This window comes from Mugil cephalus, chromosome 11, assembly GCF_022458985.1.
Source record: "Mugil cephalus isolate CIBA_MC_2020 chromosome 11, CIBA_Mcephalus_1.1, whole genome shotgun sequence".
Taxonomy (NCBI): domain Eukaryota; kingdom Metazoa; phylum Chordata; class Actinopteri; order Mugiliformes; family Mugilidae; genus Mugil; species Mugil cephalus.
Genome location: NC_061780.1, coordinates 11,451,699 through 11,474,928, shown reverse-complemented (window position 1 = coordinate 11,474,928; position 23,230 = coordinate 11,451,699). Strand labels below are relative to the sequence as shown.

Genomic DNA, 23,230 nt, shown 5'->3' with positions numbered 1-23,230 from the left:
GATCCCAAGCTGTTGTGCCGGTCTTGCAAATGTAAACTCAGATCTAATGACAAAAACACACCGATTCAAAAGTAATCTATTTCCTCACCCGCTAATGAGTCTGCTTTTTTTTTTTTTTTTTTTTTTATATAAATATCCCTCATTTTGGACTGACACAGTGGCTCATATCTGTTATGTTTTTATATATAACGTGAGAAAACAGATTATCGGTTGTGAAACAGATCAAGAAAACGGAGCCACTTGGTGTGCTGGAAAAGTGCAGATAAAGCTTCGTGGACTCTCAGGTACTCAACAACAGCAACAAAAGTGATTACAACAAATCACTGCGCCAGAAGTGGATCGGGAGAAAGAGTTTAATAAACCATTAGTTCTTTGGGGGAGACATTTCCTTCCTCCTCTTTGTTGCATGGTTTTTCTGCCTCCTCCGTGCAGAAACACATGTATGCAAGTGCTAATGACTATGATTAGGGAGGCCGGGATTACTTCTTGCTGTGGTTCATCATGGCACACGCACATCGGAGTTCACACACACACACACACACACGCACGCACACACACGCACACAGAAAGCTGTTACCCTCGTGTGTAGATTTGGAGAAAACCCCCAAAAAATAGAAAGACAGATAACATAAACAATGAGATGCACTACTTAATTTAAACTTGAAAAAAGCCACAATGGCTTTTCCACCAAATACTGCTAAATAACACAGATTACAATACACACAGTAACCAACTCATCACTCACGGTCTCGGAGGAGGCCTCCGGGATAAACACAATATTCTAACGACGTGGGTGTGCTAATCTAGCACGTAATCTTAAGCGAGGACCCTCTTAAAATAAAAAAAAAAAGTGCTCAGAAAATCGGAGCGGCTCTGACGCTGCCGAGGCCCCTGTACATTTTGCGCTGGCTCTCCTCCAAAGGCAACCGACTGTCAGAGCTTTTCTCTTCATTGCATAATATTTCTCATCACAGAAAGACAAAAGAGCGCGGCACACAATAGCGGGGCTCTTCTTCGCTGGGACTTAGAGGGAAACGCTCAATCCTTTAATGCAGGGGCTAAGGAATACCATGCCATTTGTCTGTGGGAGGCTAATGAATTATCTCCAGCGTGCGGCAAGAAAATCACCCAGTAATGCTGAACTCATGGGGCTGCGAGGTAAGCTCGCTAGTCGGATAAAATTAGGCTCAAATGTCTGGACAAGTTACAGTAACGGTGACCACCGTCAGCTAGGGGAAATAAATCAGCTAGCCACATGGGCAGGCAGGCAGGCAGGCAGCGGAGGGCGGGCTAGAGAAGGGCAACAGGTGGCTGTCAACTTAAAGAGAAAGAGGGTCATCATCCACTTAGAGAGGAGCGGCAAGTCTGTCTGTCGCTCCCCAGGCTCCGCTAATCTAAGCCAAGCAGCAGCAGCAGCAGCAGGAGGAGGAGAGAATAAGAAGCCAGTTCAGAGTCTATACGGCCAAATATTCACACGCACTGTACAGCCTGTAAATGGTGTGACCTGTCGGGCTCGGACCAGACCTTTGGTTAAACGTCTCTGGCTCGACACCTCTGGTACAATCACATACATCCTCAGTCCTCAGTACTATCCCTGTAGTGTAATAGGTTAAATATGACACGTGCAATAGTTGGTTCAGTTTTTGTGTGTGTTTTCAGAAAACCCCGGGCGATTATTTTGAGAAGGGTTTCCATATAAAAGTTACTTTGTATCAATTTGGACAATTACAGATCAGAACAGTCGTCTTCAGTCGTGCGTTTAATGAACAGGCATAAAAGAACAATCTCAGTAAAAGAGCCGCTGGAGTTTCCAAAGCTTTCCATTACGGGTCATACATCAGCAGATGCAATAAATAACCAGAGAGGTCTATTACAGATAGTTCTCATCATAATTACCTCATTCGGATGAAAAATGCCCGTACCTTTGCTTTGCTCACTACTGCGAGCAACCAAATTTAAAATCGGACAATTTACAGCCTAATAGCCTTTGCAGACGTCGGGTTATTTTTGTACTTGAGGGGCAGAGGAGGGACCATGTGTGTGTGTGTGTGTGTGTGTGTGTGTGTCTTCATGAGAATACATGTGCTTTTCCATCCATCCAGTCCTACTGACACTGACACACTGGTTAATGACAGAAACCCGTCTTTCTACAGACACAGAGACGTGGGGAGAAGCAAGAATAGAAAGTTAAAACAGAATATTAAAGACGACAGGGCATATTTCATTTAGTAAAAGCTCGGGCCTCGTCAGTTTAATCAAAAGCCAACATCTGAAGCGCGTTGTGTGCGTCCGCGCGCATGCTGCGCGCATGTGTGTTTGCATATGTTTTCACTCAGGCCCTTTTGCGCTAGTTCCCTCACATTACTCAAAGACACCAGGAGGCCCAATTAAACAAAGTGACGGAACCCAGTAACTCTGAAAACATTAAAATGCGAGCACACTCCGCTCCACGGCAGAGTGTTGCCGAAATGCTGTTAATTGTCTCTCAGGTTATTAAAAAAGATTTTTGGCTGTTTCCCACAACTGCCACCGTTCAACAAGGACCCAAAACAAAACAATCCAGCGGTGACGTAGGTGATTAAAGCTTCTGACACGGAGTGGTGTACTCACCAATGCAGGCATGGACTCTGACTGATAGCTGCGTCCGCAGAATGATGCTGTGCTTCCTTCCTCTCCTGGGACAGGAAAAAGACAAATGGAGAGAAAGCAACTTGTTACGAGGATATTAGAAACATTTCGCTTATAAATGTATCCAGAACAGCGGATTTCAAGCATGACTGTCCACGGGTGCAACATTTATCCTCGCATTAAATTTTTTTTTTCTTTTTTTTCAGGAAAGTATACTGTTAAATTTTATCCAGCGACATTCGCAGTTTGCACACAACGGGGGCCAGAACAAGAAAAAGGCCTTCGCAGGTGAAAATGAGGGACGGGAGCAGCTCGGGGGTCAGCTCCGCCCCTCGTGTTAATGGAGACACGCCAGGGCCCTATCACCGTCCTGTCAACAGCTCACAATGTCTGAATGACTGCGCAACACAAAAGACAACAACAATGCACCCTGATTCTATTCAGTGGCGAATGTGAGAGCGGTGTGGTTTGTGGCCTCACAAAGCCCTCTCTCTAACATTCTCTGCGGGATTCTCAATTATTAAATGGTGTTTAATGAGATATGTGATGGGATAAATTGGATACGTATTGTACAGATACTTAGATAAATTCTGATAGAGTCGGAGTCTAGCACGTCAGCTGTGTTGAGGTTTGCTGGATGGGGCCAACTTCTGCTTTGCATGTGGATCGAGGATTAAGTTTTTTACATATAAACAAACCTGGTAGACACCAGTGTAGACAAGAGCACAGCAGGTAGAGTTCCACAACAGCAACTCTCCCCCCCACCCCCCTCTTCTCTTACTGACAAATGAGGTTTTATGGCGCCTGCACAAAGGTTGTGTGATTGTTCAGAGCGGCGCAGTGCCAGCAGCAGACATGTCATTGTTAGTGACCGTCATGCAGGAGCGGGTCCAACAGGAAAAGCCGATCAGCACAGGAGGCAGCCCTGTCCCGCGGTCCTCGCCGCAGACGAGCAGCGTTAACCGTGTAACTGCTCAACGAACCCGGACGCACACCAAAATCTTTCCCGTCAGTCAGCGGGAGGCCGAGCAGATTACGCCTGGCTGAGAGGTCCGTTAATGCTCGCTGTTTATCAGATATAATATCCAGCAACGAGCGGAGGCGTCACCGGGGGCAACATCTGTCAGCGCGGACCCTCGCTGGTGAGATGGGACGACGAGCGGGAACTTAATCCTCTGTGATGCCGTCGAGGCGAATGAGTAACTAGAGCCATTTTGTCACGAATGTCTGCTTTCTCTCCGCTTCACTGCAACAGTATCCCTGTGCTTAACTGAGACCTGAGGCTACGCAGGCCAACATGCTCATTATCAAATTAAACAAAAGGGCTTGGAATATATAAGTGAGCCCCCCCCGCTCACCAATTAAACATGAAAATTGGACCCCCCTTACAGACAGTGCTGCAGGCCTATAAAGAGTGGAGCTAAAAGTTATAGAAATAATCATAACTATAAAGAATGTCAGGAAAGCAACAAATTGGCTACATGCTGGCGTAAAGTACCCACTCGGTTCCCTTTTCGGATTTTTTTTCGGTGCCACAGTTGCTCCGACTTCTTCCACCGCAAAATCGAGCTAACCTGATTCATTATGCGCATAATGCCTCTGAAGCCATTCTCCTGATGCGATCTTAAATAGCCGTGGCCATTTTTTCAACCTTTTAATCAATCGAATGACCGCGGCTCACTACCTGCACTACCCCTCTTAAGTCCCACGCCATTAACCGAGAGAAACGGTTCGAAGTAAGAGTGAAAACACATGGACGTTTTATTCGGTCTCTACGTTAAAAGAAGGCCATAAACCTTTTCTCAGCTGTGCGAACCTGGTATTCATCATCATCACTCTGCCTATCAAACGCTCATCGGCGCACAAGCCTAAGAAATGTACCTGGCCAATTATACATATATATATATATATATGTAGCCGTTCTCTTTTCTATTCGCCTCAGTTCTCCGCTCACTGCCGTGTGGTGCAGCGCCCTCATAAAGCTACGTCTCACTCCTTATGCGTGGACTGGACCGGTGGACGCCTTCCAGCTCTCCTCTCTCTGGCTTTATCTGAGGGAGCATTACTGGCCCTGTTTATAAAACAACAGAAAATGTGCACCCACAGAAAGTCAATACACATTCTTGGAATACAGTAAAGCCAGTATTTCCCCTCAAAGGCCAATTAATGCCAGACAAGAAGGCCCCACAGAGTTCTGCTGACTCAGCCACTTTTCGGACAACAACGCTCGAGAGACTCGTAGTGTGCGGAGGGACCTCCGGTGACTGAGGAAGCCAGGTGGGGTAAAGACGCCGAGGGGCGAGGCTCGGCTTATCTGCATGGTTTATTTCTCTCCGAGGGTCCGCCTCACTAACCACTGACCAGGTCCCGCGCAGCCGCGCGCACACACACGAGCGCCCAACAATCACCGAGCTGCTCCGTTCTGTTCATAATACCCTCTAACTGCAAACACAAAGGAGGACAACTGGCGTTTTATTTCCCTCCTTGAAGTTTAAGCTGCGCTGCCTTCGACAATTCCTCTGGTTCTTTTCAAATGCACATTTTCCTCTTCAAATGAAAATCCTGCACGCTGCCAGCGTCTACGGAACAACGTCCAAGTGGGTCAGAAAAAAATGAAAATAATGAAAGCGGAGCCGGTCCTGAGAGAGATGAAAGGATACGACGAGAAGCTAAGGATTGTTGAGGCCCGCGGAGCGAGAGCAGTTGGGTTTTCTAATATGCCTGACTTCTAAACGGTTGTCAAACGCATCAAAAACACTCAATAAAACCAGGAAGAGCATTTTCAGCATAAAGCTGTTGACTTTCCAGTATGAATCATGTGCACCATGTCGGTGCGAGAGTGAAATGCTCAGGAAAAAAAAAAAATCACATGTTGAATCAATTACGCAGTTAATAACACGACTTTGCGTTATCTTCTAAAGACAAGCCAGGAAATATGTCTTTGGGGAGGTACAAGTTCACTAATCATCTGCCAGTCAATGTCACATATCTGAGCGGAGACGTCAAGCTCGACGCAGGCATGTCCTCCCGAACAGGCAACCAATCTTTAATCCATGTAATCCAGAGAAATATTCTGCAGGCTCTTAACGTCTAGAAGCACATGTCAGACCATCTGATCCTGACAATGTCGCCCCCTTCTCCATGCCGGCTCAGGGCTACATGTGCAGGAAATTGTGCGCATGGGATTCAATCACAGCTAAAAACCTCAATGACACGCCGCCTACCCTTAAACAGACGCGTCTGAGCACATGTCTGAGGTATACGGTCAGTTTATAACCTGAAGTGAGGCAGTATCGGTGATGGGACAGGGATTTATGAGTCCCAATCTCCTATAGCTGAACTTCATAACACGGTGTGGAAGTGATTATGGCCCTTAAGCTCCCGTGACATGGATATCTCCTGGCTCTGCAGCGCTCTGTCAGAGGATCATACTTTAATCTGATTGTAAAGACACTAGGTATGACACAGGCGCCTCAGGAATGTGACCTGTCATTAATATCAATTACAGATGGATTCAATTGCCGGTGATCGGGAGAGTTCACGGGACTTATATGAATATTTCAATATAACCGTTTTTTAGAGTTAGGTGGCTCAGATTAAAGCTAAAATAATGAAAGCTTCATTTCTCTGCAATGCGGCGGACTACTTTGAGATAAAGATAGAAACCCCTGAAAAATCAAAGACACACACGGTTTCTTTGTGCAGGTTAAACGCTGGAAGCTCTGACTGTTGCGAAAAGATCGCCTGCAATAACAGGAGAGCGAAAGCAAAAAAAACGAAAATGGAACAAGTAAAGGTGAAATGCCTCATCAGACCTTTTATTACCTCAATAATCATCCAATCAACAACCACTGAGCAGTGGGGGATGTACTGCAATCCTGGGCACATCAGCACCATAAAAAGCCGGCAAGCAGAGCTGCCCTATTTTTACAAAATAATTGGCTAACCACCTTCACCCCCAGCCTCCTCAGACAAAACTGTATGGGTTTAATGACACACATCCATACCATCCGCGCCAGCTGGCACGACGCGGACCCTGGCAGGCCGGGGCTTTGACGAGAGAAGAAGTGGACCACTTTAACCTCACAGCTCTCAATAGCCTCACATAAGCCCCTCAATTTCAGCTGGAACCGGGAAAGGACAGCACTCTCGACGTCCAATAGAAACACCGAGCCAGAGAGTAGCTTATGAATTCCAAGTTAGACAAATAAATCCATACATGTTTGTGGTCCAGCTGACCGGGATCCCTCATGCCAACCTTTTGGTTTGCGAACATCTAATGTGGGAGGTGCGCGAATCGTATATCACAGCGCTCCAAAGTACATGAACAAACATATGGAGTCAATAAAGGAGACGGCCAACGAAAGTGTATGAAACAGAAATTAAACTAACGCAATTTCTTTTCTTCATCTAGGTCCAGGAGTTATGTCAAGGCAAAGTATCATCTAGCAACATATTACATGGAAACAATGCGGCCACGTTGTGAACCGAGAGCTGCCTCGGTGGAGACTGCGCAAAAGTACTTACCTCAGTGCTCTAATGAAAAAAGACCAAATTAACATTTGATAGAGACGAGGGTGATCGCTCATGAGGCTACAATACGAGTGGTCTGGATTACATCACCGCCGCAACTCAACAAGGCAGGTCAGATATTTTAAGGGACGCGAATGGAGGAATGCCACCTGGCTGTTGCAAAAAGGGCACGGATAAAGAACTGATAAAAAGGGAATCAGACGCGGCGCTTTATACCATACTACCGCGTTAACACAACATACTCAAGACAAGCATTTAATACAAGATACAACAAACATAGTAACTTAAACAGATCTGTGTGGGTTCTTATCTTACACCTCCAAACTAGTGAAAGTCATTTGAAACCTCTTCACAGATCTAACCCCAGTAATAATGGATTACATCACTAAATCATCCTGGATCCAAATAGGCATCATTATGATTCAAATCACTCTAATGGCACCAAATTAGGAAAAGGAATATGAGGCATTAATACTGTGTCTGTTCATTCTTATCTTGGCCACATTTTTGAGTCCGTCTCTCTCGACCAACAGTAATCATACCGCACTGATTATGTCTGACTGTTGAGTCAAAGAAATATTTGGGGCATTTTTAAAAGCCAGACTGTTATAATCAACAGCTCGTTTGACCAAAGCAACGTGAGCAAACTATTCCCGCACAATCAGAGCCTGGCAAGAAAAACGTGCATTAATGCATCCACCTGCTAGGCGGTGCCAGCCTCTTTGGTATATTCAGCCCGAGGTGCTCTGGCAGCGGTCCCAGCTGCACCTTTTTGAAGTGCGAGGGAATATACGACCAGTTTCTTTATGGAGGTGAGGTATGAGGTGTAGTTCAGTTTCTTCACATTAGTGCGGTGATGGAGAATGTTTCCCACTTCACTGTGTTCATGCTTTCACCGTGCGCGTCGCAGTTTGGTGATGGTGAAAGAAAATCTTACCCTCCATCCTCCTGAAACCCCTCCAGTTCATCTCTCTGCTCTGCCAGGGTAGACTCCAGGTCCAGGTAGCTCCCATTGTGGGACAGCTGGAGGGCACAGTCATCAGCCTAAACGGGAAGAAGACACAAATAGCACGAATGAAAAATGCGCAAAATGAGCATCTGACGCTAAGCAGACGTCTACTCATCAAATGTTTTGAGCACAATAAGTAGTAAGTGCACTTCACAACTGCAATTTCATTTAATAAATTGTTGTTGTTTATATATATATATACAGTATATAGCTTAACGCGTAGTGCATTCCAGGTTTCCATCTGGTCTCCAGTGGCCCATATAAAGTTCTCCACAATGACAAGCCGCGCAAGGGCAGAGAGAAGCGGCGCAGACCTGCAGCGGCTCGGCAGTCCGGTGGGGCCTCTTATCTCCCAGCCCTCACCTCCTGATAAACTATCATCACACAAGATGATTTTGCAGGAGGAGGTTATGATTTGTCTGGTCTTGAACCGCTGTCATCGCCCGACTGCAGCGGAGGGGGCTGAAGAACGTGAGCGTCTGTTCACTTGTCTGGTTGACCTCCAAATTGGAGATATTAACCTATTTATATTCCGAGACTGTCAGCTCGGCAGGGCCGCGGCTCCGACAGCGAAGCGAAAGGCAGGAAAACAAATACCATTCAGGGAGGCCGAACATATGAGTTTAGTGGAAAGAGTGGCGCTGCTCTCCTCCATCAACAGTCAGGTTGTCTGAAACAACAACGTGCTGCCCAAATATACCGAAGACAATGAATCTATCTGTGTCAAAGCTCACTGTAAGCTCGCTAAAACACACATGTATAAATACTACCTCCACGTCCCACATACGCAGCCTGTAAGGTTTTCTCTTTTAATGAGCAACACATGTAAACATATATGTAACATGTAAAACCCATGTGTTTTTCAAATCAGACCTGTTATCCCCAGGTCTGATGCAGGTCAGTCGCCCTCTGCATATGACAGTAACTTAATTAAACGTGAAGGAAAAACTCTGGGAAAGACATTACGTCTTTGATCCGTTCAGCCACTCTGTTTGTATTACGGCACTGGAGCACTCAGAGACTGTGTCATATTTGAGAAGTGGAACTAAACATGTGGTTGGTTAAGATAACTCTCACTCCCTCTCCAAGTCTGAGCTGCCTTGTTTGCTTTCCATGCTTGGTAAACCAAAAGATCATTGGTAATGTAAAAGTTGATGCAATGACATTTCGGGCTTTCTGAGAGGACACCGGAGACGAGGCAGAGCTCAGGGCCAATGGTAAACAACCGAGGAAATCCTCACGGTTTACTAAGACAGTGACGGGTCGCATTTAGATCGCTGATGTCTTACAGTAAGGCAGGCAGAGATAAATAGAAAGAGACAGGTAGAAAGACAAACACAAACACTGTACGTAGTGGGAGGAGGGCAGCAAGTGATTCTCCAGATTACGGGACAGATTCTGGACCAACAGGAAATCCAGGCATGAGGGCCCGAGTTAGGCTCACTATTTTTATGCCTATGAACTGACGTGCTCTAGAAAAATAAATGGTGAGACAGTAATATGAAATGCAGCATGACGGAGGAGACTCACTAAATCATACATGCCGACCCGGCCGGGCCTTGCATAACTCGCAAGACACTAAATCATCTTGGCGAAAACTTGTTATTTTATTAAATGTCAGTTTTGTTTAGTTCTTCAGCTCTTAAATTTTTCAAAATAAGGTCTTGAATAAATTACAAAATATGCACTGCACGACTTAAAGGAACGATTATCCTCAGTGTACTAAAGGTATTTATTTGTTCATCTGTGTTATTTGATAATGCATTAACTCAACCACTGACCTCTTGTTTACTAAACTATCTACTAGTTTCGACCTCTGCACTAGTTTAAGGTTAAAAAGAAGGAGCTGGTCTTTTGTGCAACAGCTTGGTATTAGGACTGTCAAAACTAATAGCTTAATAACACCTTTTAACACAAGAAACTCCTTTTAACATAACTTTTTTAACATGTGATTAACACACACACATGCTATTATTATGACCTCGGCCCAAACCGTAGCATCAAAACTACAGAAGATCCTCAAAGAAGAAAGTAAACAAAGACAAACAAGCAGAAATGGATAAAGAAACTACTTTCTTAAAATGTCATTTCAGCTTCAAAGTCCTTCCAGAAGGTTCCCTGGACAAGACCAAACTTATGTGGATTCACTGTGGATGTGGACGTAGTTTCCTAAGAATGAAGCACACAGCCGAGGGCAGAGAACGTTCTTTCTGGGGAGCTGGGATGTTAATTAGAATGATAAAAAAAAAATGGAAATATCCCTTCCAAGTTCATTTAAAACAGATTTTAAAAAGTGCAGTTAATTAATCATGAAATTTAACGATTAATCGCGATTATATGTTTGAATCTACTGACAGCTCTACCTCCAGGGTATAAAATCTGATTTACTACAAATCCCAGTTTGTTATTTTACTGTTTTAACTTAATGTATATTTCATTTCACAGTAAATTACTGAAATTCATGGACGGGGGGGGTGGGGGGGGGGAGTTGGTTTTCTTTTGGCTTTTCACTCTGTATCACAACCTGAAATAGACAAAACATTGGGCTGAATTTGAAGCTGTAACCTGTAATTAACTAACTGCGGAACCAAAAAAATGTATTTCTACTCATGGGTTTTCGATACCAAAAGCAACAGAAGCAGACTCACAGTGAACTACACACATTAACCATCCCTTCATCCATCTACTCCTTCAGGTATCCACACATACGTCATCTACCTGGGCTCGCTTTAGGTGCTCTCATTACACAATCAACCTGCCTTACTAATTACAGCTACTGCAATCCACAACCGGGTCGGGCTGATGCATTTAAAGGGCACTTAATCCGGGAATAGTGCCACCAGATTATCAGAAGCAGCGGCTTCTTTAGCTGTCCCCGGCCCAGGACTTGAACCCACAGTGGCCCTGTGATGGCCAAGTCCAGAGAAGCAACCACAAGCGCTCTGCTCACACACTGAGGTCTGGCCTCTCCCTTCAACCACCATACTGTGGTCCACTGACCAGGGAGGCAGTAAAGACAGAAAGCACTAAAAATAAACACCATGCAATTTCCAATTTGAAACTGCTATCTCACTCCAAAAGTTTTTGTATTCCTCAGGGGACAGACATCTGGAAGGAAATAGCTTACAATGGGAGCAACTTGCACATTTGAAACTAATAAAAACCTAATAATAACACAGCCTACATAGTTTGCTAACTGCAGTGGTCTCTAAATCAAACAAGATGGATTACAGCGTGAGTGACTCGAGAGAGGTGAGGATGCTATTTGTGGCTGTTTGTGTTAAATGATTTAAGACACATTAAAACGCACCTGATGCATGAAAGAGAAAACTACAACATCGAGTTCCTGTCAGACACGCGGAGAATGAGTCTGTCCACGGATGCATTCTTCTGAGAGGAGCCCTCAGCTAAGAAAACCCTCCAAGACGCAGAGACCAGCAAAACCTCAACTTTGCATGACAATGTGTAGAAGAATTCAAAGGAGCCCTGACAGGCATGAAGGAGGAACCTGTATTTTACAGCGTTTAACATAACTTCTCATTTAATGTAACTTCTAATTATGGGACAAAAAAAATAAAAATAAAATGCAGAAAAACAACTCTCCCAAAAATTCTAGGACCTGCCTTAAATTCTGTTTTCGCAAACCGGCCACCACGCCGACAAATACCGAGCACCGAGAACGAAGTGAATGAAGACGTAATGGTCTATTTCATTGATCTTCAATAGGGGGTCCGCAACCCCTAGGGGGTCCATGGAAGCACTGCAGGGGGGCCGCAAAATCTTTGGTTGATTAGACATTTTTTTATATATATTTTTAAAACTTTCCCCCACAAATTTAAATTTCTTTAACATGAATCTAATGTATTTTAGTAAAGGGAGGCCAGTAAAAGGAAAAGGATAGCTTAATATTGAATGCAAACTGATAATAATAATGTATATTTATAAATAGCACTAGGCCCGAGTTTAATATAGAACATAGTAGGTAGGGGTTCTATTTAATATCTCCATCAGTTTGGGGATCCTTGACCTGAAAAATGAAAAACAGTAGAGCAGTGAATTAAACCCACATGTGATACATGGTGCTATGGCGTTTTTGTAAAAAAAAACTCCAAAGTGGGTCTGCTGCCCCAACAAAGCTGTGGCTACGCAGCAGTTATGTATGGTGTGACTCCTTGTGGCTATAAAACATAAACTCACATAACGGCTCTGATGTTTAAAATTCTCCTGTGACGTCTGTACGGTAGCCAAGGTGCCATCTCGACCTAATCCACCAAACATACGGCACAAACAAAAGTCACACACACACACACACACACACACACACACAAACACAAACACGTAGACCAATCTCCCCTCTTGAGACTGCAGACTGAAACTGACAGCAGCAGCCCACAATCAGCATATGCTCGCTGTTTAGAGCCCTTCTGCGCCATGTGTTTGCGGGACTCTATTTTTATCAGATTGACCTGCACTACAGAGACAACAGGTTTGTTGTTGAGGGCATTTAAAAGGTCGCTTTTCGAGACGTTTGAAGGTGTGAACCAGAGAACTTCAAGTGACACAGTCGTGTCATCCACCTGTTTTTTGTTAATCAGAATCACAAGAGCTGCTTCCTCCAGTTACCGCTATACCCACAAATACCCATGTGACCAGATCTCACTAACCAGACGCAGCCCGGCCTACCACTGGTACTCCCTCTCTGTCTAGTTTGCGGTCCAGCTGGCCTTCAGCTAAACGGAGACCAGTTGACTGGGCAAAGTAAGTCAGCGCTCTGTTTTTGTTTTTAATTCTACCCGCTTCCCTCGTCTCCTCCTCCCCCTCCTCCTCCCCCTCCTCTCTGAAACAGCGGAAAGCGCCCCCATCCCATCCCGTCCCGCTGGTCAGACTGAGCAGAATGAGAGCCAGGCTTGCGGTGATCCACAGCATCCTGAGGCTTCCGTGACATATCTTACCAGCTCCACTGAACACAAGCACCAGTGATCTGGCAGGATGACGGAAGACCTAGTTTAACTTTCTCTTTCTCCTCCAGACTAAGACGGATGCCCAATAAAACGCCTCAACCATGATATGGCCTCTGAGCTTTGGTTACATTTAAAGGTCGAAAGACTTTGGAAAACTTCTCAATGCATGTAATCTTCATAAGCATTTGAAAGTGATCTAAAATGGGTTTTCACGATTGTGTTATTTGTCCCTGGCTTTCTTTGGGCATATTTAAACAGAGCATTTGCACCATACCAAAGAGGAACACTTGGTTATTTTGAGCCGTTTAAATCTGGCGATGAAGTAGCGACTCTCGAGAAGGCCAACTTTTGGAACCGCAACAATGCGTACCGTATCACCTCTTCAAACCGTTGAGAATAAACGACGAGTGACGTGATGGCGCTCGCCAACGCACAATGCAGGTTCAGGAAAGTGGCGTCTTTGGCTGGAAATAACTGCAAAAACGTCTAACTTTGAAATACAATACGACAGATGAGAGGATCTGATGTGGAGACTGTATTGAAATCAGGTGGTTACAAATTCACTACCTAGTTCCATCCATCGAGGGCTGACCAGCTGAGCATTGAAATCCACCTTTTCTATATAGTTCAGTGTAGTGACAACAAAGTGGGATTCCCACATGAACTCATTCTTGAAACCACAAAGGCATAGGATGTCTTCATTTCCAAAAAAAAAAAAAACAAAAAAAAAAACAGGCCTTTTCTTTTGAGGACAGGTTATATTTTTAAGTGAAGTCATTATGAATAAAATGAATGAACCTCCACTATCTTTATTTAAATGCCGTAAAACATCTCCAAATGTCGAAGCATCTCTTAAAGTCTTGGCAATGAATGGCAAGAAAATCATTAGGAAGTTTTGGTGCTGTGGTTGATTTAAACATTAACTTCCCCACCCCACCCCCCGGTCAAATAATGGATGTTTACACCCCACTGTTATCACCTGAGGTCATTAAATATCCCATTATGTCATGTCAGGGGCTTGTCATATTGACAGCGTGCATGCATTAACAGTGTGAACGCATGTTGTTGCTACAGCAGCATCCCACAGCAGCCACTTGCTCATTGGCCTATTAGCTTTGTTGTCGCTCGTTACCCCCCTCAACGCGTTCACTAATTATTAATTCAGGCTTGGGTGTTAACTTTTAACTTAAGAATCGGGAATAACAATCAAAAGAGAATCCGCATACCTTCTGTGGGGCTTTCAGCAGCCGGTGGACTCCAGCAATCTGATTGATCAGAGGAATATCTTCCCTGAACGTGTACAGAGGTGGTCTGGTGGGTTCGGGGAAATTGGTGCTGTTGAAAGGATCGGTGTCATCTAAGAACTGCACCCTGCATATAAACGTAGCCATGATGCATCCATGCAAGGCGGCTGTGGATCAGCAAAATAGCGGATGCGACACTAAAGCCTCTGACAGACGCGCAGCCCCCCCGGGCAGCCGAGGGAACTACCGGCAGGTCTTCTGCAGTAGCAACAAAATCCTGCACCCTGTTTATCCTTGGAGCTTCCCCATATGCTTCAGCGCGGAGGATGAGTCAGGACAGTGCGCGGGACAGTCCAAAAGTGGAGATCCGGGGGTGCTCGGTTAGTCAGACGAGCGGGGCGGGAGTATCCAAGGGCATAGCGGGCGGTTGAGGTGCTGAGGCAGACTGCGGACGGGACTGCTACACTTGGCGCCTGGTCTGTGAGAGCGATGGGAAGCAGCTCCCTCCTCATGCACAAACTCTGCCAGGGGACGCGGCAGCCAGACCTCAGGCGGCCCGACAAGAAGCTCATATTACAGGCGCAGTTGCGACTTCCAGTGGAGGGAGAGGGAACTGCACACAGAAGTGAGCAGGATAAACCACTAGACCAGGGGTGTCAAACTCGTTTTGGTCCACGTTGAGCCCAGTTTGATCTCAGGCGGGCCGGACCAGTAACATAAGAGAATAATAACCTGTAAGTAACGACATCTCCAGACTTTTTTTTTTCAGTTTGTTTGAGTGCAAAGAAATAAATTTAATAAACTTTTCTACCAAAAAGAAAAGAAAAAATAGTAAGAAAAATAAGTGCAACTTGTGCTCATTGCTGTCTGCTGTTTAATCCTGGGTCTCAGTGTTGTGTTCTGTCCACTTGTCTAACTTAGGGCTAACAGTTTTTTTTTTTCTTCCATTGAAAACTTGCAGTCTTCTACACTACCAGTCAAAACCTTGTCCCAACATTTGACTGATACTGCGCTCTGCAAAATTCATGCTGCGGGCCAGATTACAATTCAGTTGGTGCGCTTTTGGTCCCCGGGCCGCATGTTTGACACCTGTACACTAAACTTAGATGCACAAGAGCTACAGCAAATATAAGAATCAGAAACAGATGATGGACAGACACCGTAACACTAGGATTTAAAGGTAAAATATAAACTACTAATAAATGGTTTATAAGACACTGTAACGCCATCGTTTATTATCATTTAATTTATTTTTAAATACATTTTATTGTCATTACACGTGTTCGAGTACAAGCCAACAGATTGAGTTAGAAGACGACCAGAGGCGCAGAAGCAGAAAGTGCGGAGTATGTACATATGTACAGATAGACATATGGATCATTTAAAACAGACCGTGTTCCAGTGTACACAGTGGGATGTCAGGATACTGCTGCAGGGTATTCACAGTATAGAACTTTGGTCAATAGAAACCATGGCAATTACAGCACGATATGTACAAATTATAGTTCATAGAAACTATATTACAGCAGAATATACAGACTATGATTAGCGACTACATGTGTGGCAGTAAAATGTCAATAGTACGAGGATAGTAGGAGGTTAAGGTTCTGGAGGGATGCAGGTCATAATATTATATACTACATAACTACTGGCAAGGCATCCACAAACAACCTTCAAAATATTAAAGTTTGGATCAGAAATGGACCGAACAATTGTGATTTTAAATAAATATAATGTAACTGGAAGTGTGCTGGCTGCATTTCGCAAAATGGTTCATATTTTCGTCTCATTATTTCATTAAACTTGATTGTAGAATGTGTAACAAATACATGTTTGAAGCACATCCTATCTATAAGTTCTCATTCATGCATTACAGTATACAGCATGTGTATCTATGGCTTCCTGATTAGATAGAAGATAACTGCTCCTGTGTAGCATTCATAAACAGATGATGACCAAAAATGTAAAAGTACGGATCAGAAATAGGGCTAGAAAATGAGTTTCAAGTTACAATTTAAACTGGAAATTTGCAGACTGAAATCTAAAACATGGTTTAGTTAATATTATTAGCAAGCTTACTTACTTAATCTTACTTGATTGCAGAATGTGTATTGAATGAATGTCAGCAGCAGATCTTATTTCTTGGTCCTCGTCCGCTCGATCGAATTTCTAAATGTGCTGCTCATTAAATACTGAACTGAAACTTGACTTTAAAAATCATCTTGAAAACAAACAGATTCTAAAGAGGAGAAAAAAAATCGGCAATATTTTTAAAGTTTCATTCATGAGGCCTTCATCAGAGCATTTTTTTCACCCTTCCCTTTTTCTTTTTCTCTTCTTTGGATTCTTGACTTTTCCAGCACCTTGACAAAGACTCAACCAGGCTGAGTGGTATATGCCTCCTACTGAAATAAACAGATTCTGTAAAATTACTTTTACTTGTTTTAATGTTTGAACCAACCAGTAAATCATCTGCATCTGTACATAAACTGTATATATGTGCTTATTGGTATATCATTACAGCTAAACTATTAGATCCTGAATTAGTTTTATTAACACATGTTTATATACTGCTTACTAATAATTAATGGCAGAAGATATCTGTAATTATGCCAAATAGATGATTGATTTTAAGGTGCTGACTATACTCATTTTCTAAGTGTGGACCCAGGTTTGTGTCATCTGGGTGAACAAACCCTTTAAAGAGGAAAGTGCAATAAATCTATAAAAACGTTGTTTTCTCCAGTAAAGTCATAGGAACAGCAACTTCTGTGCATTGACCCTTCCCCCATCAGATAAGACACGAGTTACCTGTCATGTGCGCTCCTACTCAGCTATGGCTTCAAAGGCTGCCCACCTCCAGCTGATGCTCTCTGACACCTCAGCCTAGTCAATCTATTACAGACGTCCGGTACATAGGATCTCAAAGTGTGAGCTACAGTTTAAATTCCAGCACGCTACAGTGGACAACTGTATCACAACAACACTGCAGTGTTTGACCGATCATGAAGCTGAAGCTCCCCAACCCGGGTCTGGAGGACAGGATACTGTCCCATCAGCAACTGGACAAGCTGGAGAAGGAAGAGGTCGGGGACAGGCCGAAGTGGGACAACAAGGCCCAGTACATGCTGACTTGTGTGGGGTTCTGTGTTGGACTTGGAAATGTCTGGCGTTTCCCTTACCTGTGTCAGAGTCACGGAGGAGGCAAGTGATGATTTCACGGTTTGAACACTTCCAGGGATGTTTTTTGTAAATAATATTCTTTTGTATTATGTATTCGGAAAAAATCCAGGAACATTTGTCCCAGACGTCACACATTTATAAGTTACCGTGTACTTTTTTTTATGCATCATTTAATGTGACATGTATTTCTACTTACCTGCTAATGCCAGCAGAAGTGTATATATTAGATTATCTTGTAACAAAAAGAAAAACAAAAGCTTTTTTTGACTTTTATTTTGATATGATTTACTGTGGTGTTGTTTTTGCAAACCATTCTGCTTTAATTTGCTCCGCATGATTGGGTGTAGCGATGAAACGACGATATCAGCGGACACCTGTGTCCAAGTTCAACAGTTAATGACCAATATCACAAGACCACATATAGAACAGATAATCACTACATCCTTTAAGATCTGTTAAACACATACAAACAGTGGGTTAAATCGCAGCAAATAGACGGCTTTAACGGATCTGTTAAACACATACAAACACCCCCCCGACTGATGGGAAAGTCTCGTAAAATGCTTACTACAGGGGCTTGTGTGTTTGGCACTGTATCCTGAACCTCGTTCACTGTCGGACTTTATCTCTCCATGAGTTCATGTGTAACCCGTCGTAAATGATTAAGGCCTTTTTTTATAACACCGTGTTTGCCATGTTGCGTGTTTTTCTTCCAGGTGCGTTTATGATACCGTTCCTCATCCTACTGATTCTCGAAGGGGTCCCACTGCTCCACCTCGAGTTTGCCATTGGCCAGCGCTTAAGAAGAGGCAGCTTAGGAGTGTGGTCTTCAATTCATCCGTATTTGACAGGCATTGGTGAGCAACATTTTTGCAGCATACTTACTTCAACTAGAGAAGAAGGCGCCTTAGAATAACCCTTTTTTTTTTTCAAACATCCCAGGTATTGCATCCATGTGCGTGTCTCTGACGATCAGTCTCTACTACAACACCATCATTGCTTGGATTATGTGGTATTTCTTCAACTCTTTCCAAGAGACCCTGCCTTGGAGTCAATGTCCCATGAACGGCAACTTAACAGGTAGCACCGTAGCTAGTACGACACAGTTGCAGAATGGAAAGCGATGTTAGAAAGTCTTAACTTGTGACACACACTGTAAACTCTGTCAGGATTCAGCTCTGAGTGTGAGAGGAGCTCCCCCGTGGATTATTTCTGGTACAGGGGAACCCTGAACACGACTCCATCCATTGAAGAGGACGGCGGGCTGCAGTGGTGGATACTGTTATGTCATATTTGTGCATGGGCTGTTCTCTATATTTGCATAATTCGTGGGATTGAGACCACGGGGAAGGTGCAGTACATTGATTACTTTTCAAATTTGGCAAAAAAAGGTTAAATCATCAACTAAAACAATAATGTATACATTTTATTTTCCAAAGGCTGTGTACGTGACTTCCACTCTTCCCTATGTGGTGCTCACAATATTCCTGATCAGAGGTTTGACCCTGAAGGGTTCTTTGAATGGAGTCAAATTTCTCTTCACACCAGACGTAAGTTGCATTTTTATTTATTTTTTTAAAAAAAAGATCTTTTTGTTGCCATATAACATTTTTTGTCTAGCAGCCCCTGTCTAATATATTTGATCTAAAGTCTTCAGCCACAATCTCTTAATAAAATGTGCCGCAATAAGCAGTTAATCCATGATCGTGCACTATACAACTTCTTCCAGTTAACAGAGCTGGCCAAGCCAACAACGTGGCTGGATGCAGGGGCTCAGGTTTTCTATTCCTTCTCCCTGGCTTTTGGTGGTCTCATTTCCTTTTCCAGCTACAACTCGGTGCAGTAAGTGTGGCTTCACATTTATCCATTTTGACGTGACGCAAAATAAAAGTGAAGAAAAATAAAAATGTATTTTTTTCCCCTTAGCAACAACTGTGAACAGGACGCAGTGATCATTTCAGTAATAAACGGTTTCACCTCCGTCTACGCTGCAACGGTTATTTACACCATTATTGGCTTCAGGGCGACGGAGAGATTTGACAACTGTCTTTCTGGGTACGGCACATCTTTATGTTTAGCTCTGCATATTTCACATTGTTTTCTTCTTCGGGTTCGCTTACTGCGAAGCTTTCCTAACCTTATCATTTTGGGTTTCAGAAACATCATAACATTGCTAAATACGTTTGAGCTTCCCGATGGAAACATCACTGGTGACAACTACAATCTGGCCTTTCAGCAGCTCAACGAAACATACCCCGAGATCATTCGACAGATGGATCTGCAAACCTGCAACTTGGAAACTTTCCTGAGTGAGGTAAGATTTATTCATGCGCGAGGACAGAGGGTTTGTTCGTCCACAGCGTGTTTTGCTTTAAACCCGTGCTGTGTTTGTGCCCAGGGAGTTGAAGGGACGGGTTTAGCCTTCATTGTCTTCACTGAGGCCATCACTAAGATGCCGATCTCACCACTGTGGTCGGTCCTTTTCTTCCTAATGCTCTTCTGTCTCGGCCTCTCGTCTATGTTTGGCAACATCGAGGGAGTCCTGGTGCCGCTGCAAGACCTCAAAATTTTGCCAAAGACATGGCCAAAAGAAGCAGTCACGGGTAACTGGACATCCACTCTCTCATTTTCCTTTGCTCAGAATTTCTATAAAACATTTTATTGGGCTTTACATTGAATGATTCTTGTACTTGAGTGGAATTTACAGGGTGTGAACTTAAGTTATTTTTGGTGCACCAGTGCCAGTAAGTCTTGAGTTCTGACACTAAGATCAGAATACAAATGGTGGCAGCTTTATAATGTCGGGATGCAACTCAGAGTTGTATCTTGTCTGAATCCGAGTTGGCAACACAACCTTTGCAACATCATGTTTTTATAATAGATGCAGAGGTGTGTGCAACCCAGTGACAGTTTTCTCCCGTGTCTTATACATTAATGCTCAATGTTTACTGATAAAATATGGGTTTCATTCAATCTTTTCTCTTCTTCAGGTGTGACGTGTGTTATCTGCTGCTTTGTGGGTTTGATATTTGTCCAGGGCTCTGGGAACTACTGGCTTTCTCTCTTTGACACCTATGGAGGATCCATCCCTCTGCTAGTTGTTGCATTCTGCGAGATGGTCTCAGTGGTGTACATATACGGGATAGACAGGTGAGACAAAACTAGATGATTTATCAAAACCAGTATGTGGACATTATAAAAATAGAAGTTCTGCTCATGGCATTTTTAGATTAATCTTCCATTTAACTGCTCCTGTGATTGGTCATGTCCTTTCACACTCCTGACACTGCAGCGTTACTGTGTTCTTTTCCTCCCAGATTCAATGACGATATAAAGTTCATGATTGGCCACAAACCCAACTTCTTCTGGCAGGCATCCTGGAGAGTCATCAGCCCGCTCATTATGTTTTTTATCTTGGTCTTTTACTTGGTTACTAAAGTTTCTGAAGTGATCTCTTACAAAGCCTGGGATCCTGAGTCGGTAAATATACCCGATATAATCCCAAGAATGATGTGTAATGACCAAATCAGGCTTTCACTAACAAAACTACAACATTTACCTCTTCGCAGGAGGAGTTCCCGACATTGGAGGAAAAGCTGTATCCAGTCTGGGTCTATCTGGTCATCTTTATACTGGCCGGGATACCCAGTTTGGCCGTGCCTTTAATTGCTATCTGGAAATGTTTACAGAGAAAGAGAGGGAATAAAGTCTATAATCTATCTGATCCAAATCAAATGAACCATGAGCCTGGAAAAGTATAATTTTCTTGAGAAATTCCTTAAAACTTAAGGAATCTTTCTAAAATAACCACTTTATGCTTCGTCAGCCACCACTGACTTTGTGGAAAGCCCTCGTTTCTTGCAATGAGCCAGGTAGCTGTAAAACTGAAACACAGCTACGTAATGACTCATCTGAATTTTAAGACCATAACCTGTTTGTCCAGTGTAATGCATCACTTTTAGAATGCCATAAAAATTGATGACTGCATGATTAAAAACTCCATAAAAAATGGCACGGTGGAGTGAAAACCTATTCTCTATCTATAAATTAAGTTGAACAGTTCACATGTAGTTATTATTACTGTATCTGACATGTATTTGTTATCATTGACCATCTTCTGACAACTCAATGTTCTGCTGGGAAACTTTTGGACCTGGCACCCCTACCCCGTAGCAGTGAGACTCTTTGATGGCAGCAGTCATCCCCAGCGAGATGCAGCCTGACACACACTCTACAAAGTGTATTTGTGTAATAGTTGAAGTGATGTAATTTTTTGCATGAGTCCGTGAACAAAGTGTAACTTGAAATTACACTTTGTTCGATTAACCTACTGTTCTTAGTTGAGACAAAGTGTGTGAGTTGAGTTTCTTTAGGTTTCGTCTAACGCCTTGACATTTTTCAGATTTCTTTCAGAGACACGTTTGGCCTCTTATTGCCAAATGTCTTTTTTTCTAGTTGTGTTGATGTAAAGGAACTTCTCCCTCATTAGATTAATATACTGAACATTATCTTTAAACACACTTCACACACACACTACGATTGCGCCTTTGGGCCAAGAAATGGCAATGTGCCATGTTATGGAAGCACATGCAGCATGTAAATTAAACTTCTTTTGGATACTGGACCTTTGTATGGGGCAGCACAGCAGCTCTGTGGTTGGCGCTGATGGCTCCCAGTGAGAAGGTCCAGGCTGAAGTCCGGTTTGTGGTGGCATGTTTGTTGTAGATTTATTGGTGATTCTAAATTGACCCTGTGATGGACTCGCAACCTGTCCAGGGTGAACCCTACCTCTTGCCTGATGACTACAAAAACTACCTGAAACCATACTATTAGTTTGTTAAGCAACAGTAACTGAGTTGAAAAATTAAAAACTTCTAAGTGAATGCGCCTTATAATTTAAGTTGTATTAAAGTAAACTGTTGATTTCAAAGCACTCAAGTTATTAACTGTTTCTAATCTAACCTGCAAACTGTAACTAAACAAACTGGAATTAAATTGCGTGCTACCAATTGAAGTCATTTTTTAAGTTGATCCAACAATGTCCTTTTTTCTAGTGTGGTTAGTAGAACCGAGGGCAATAACCTACCGGAACTTTAAAACATCTTGAGTGAAACTTCGCTTAAAACACTGAAATTTCTTTAACTTAAGCACTTTGCCTATTTCTCCCCAAGCTGATCATTTTATGTGATAAATAATTAAATTCTGAGGCTGGAAGGAGATGCTGGAAAAAGGGAAGGTGGCCTGGATCTATGTATTGATGATATCTGTCCAGCTGGGGTCACTGTTGCGATTTGTGAAGGATTTGAGATGTGAAATAAATACTGATGATTCAGATCCAAGATGATATTTGTAATCCACTGGTAGAAAAAAAAAAAAAAAAAAAAAAAAACAGACTTGACTGACAGTATTTTGTATTAATATGTCACAGAAGACAGATGAAGGTGTCTGCATGCGCCACATGTTACTATCTTCCTGTAATGTAATTGACTAAATTAACTGTGCCACTGTGTGTAAATAAAACTAAACTGTATCACATCTCAAATTAAAACGTTTGAGTCCTTGTACCACTGCTGTGCCGTATTCCTGTTATTGCCTCTGTTATCACCATCATATCTCGCTACTATAGACAAAGGAATTTCATTTAAACAAGCCACGGCGTTCCCACAGCTTCA

The 23,230-nt window shown here is 43.2% G+C and overlaps 2 protein-coding genes across 8 annotated transcripts in view; one reads left to right on the top strand and one right to left on the bottom strand.

Annotated features, from left to right (window-relative positions):
• fhod3b (formin homology 2 domain containing 3b) overlaps positions 1-14,939 on the bottom strand; it is an 87,331-nt gene extending 72,392 nt beyond the window's left edge. For 2 of the 7 annotated variants that reach the window (XM_047599729.1, XM_047599730.1), the window contains exons 1-3: positions 14,358-14,933; positions 8,099-8,205; positions 2,611-2,675 (exon numbers count right to left, since the gene is read on the bottom strand). In XM_047599729.1, coding sequence (XP_047455685.1) covers positions 2,611-2,675; positions 8,099-8,205; positions 14,358-14,522 — 337 coding nt within the window. In that variant the 5' untranslated portion in view covers positions 14,523-14,933. Of the gene's footprint in view, positions 1-2,610; positions 2,676-8,098; positions 8,206-14,357 lie in introns of all 7 variants that reach the window. The other 5 variants (XM_047599724.1, XM_047599725.1, XM_047599726.1 and 2 more) reach the window with 5 other exon arrangements.
• A 2,285-nt stretch (positions 14,940-17,224) lies between these two features.
• slc6a19b (solute carrier family 6 member 19b) lies at positions 17,225-23,122 on the top strand. The gene is made up of 12 exons (XM_047597592.1): positions 17,225-17,579; positions 18,275-18,415; positions 18,501-18,638; positions 18,728-18,909; positions 18,998-19,108; positions 19,288-19,400; positions 19,485-19,613; positions 19,716-19,872; positions 19,957-20,161; positions 20,549-20,708; positions 20,876-21,038; positions 21,128-23,122. The coding sequence occupies exons 1-12, from the start codon at positions 17,381-17,383 to the stop codon at positions 21,317-21,319; spliced, it is 1,890 nt and encodes a 629-aa protein (XP_047453548.1). The 5' UTR covers positions 17,225-17,380; the 3' UTR covers positions 21,320-23,122.
• Positions 23,123-23,230: the final 108 nt, after the last annotated feature.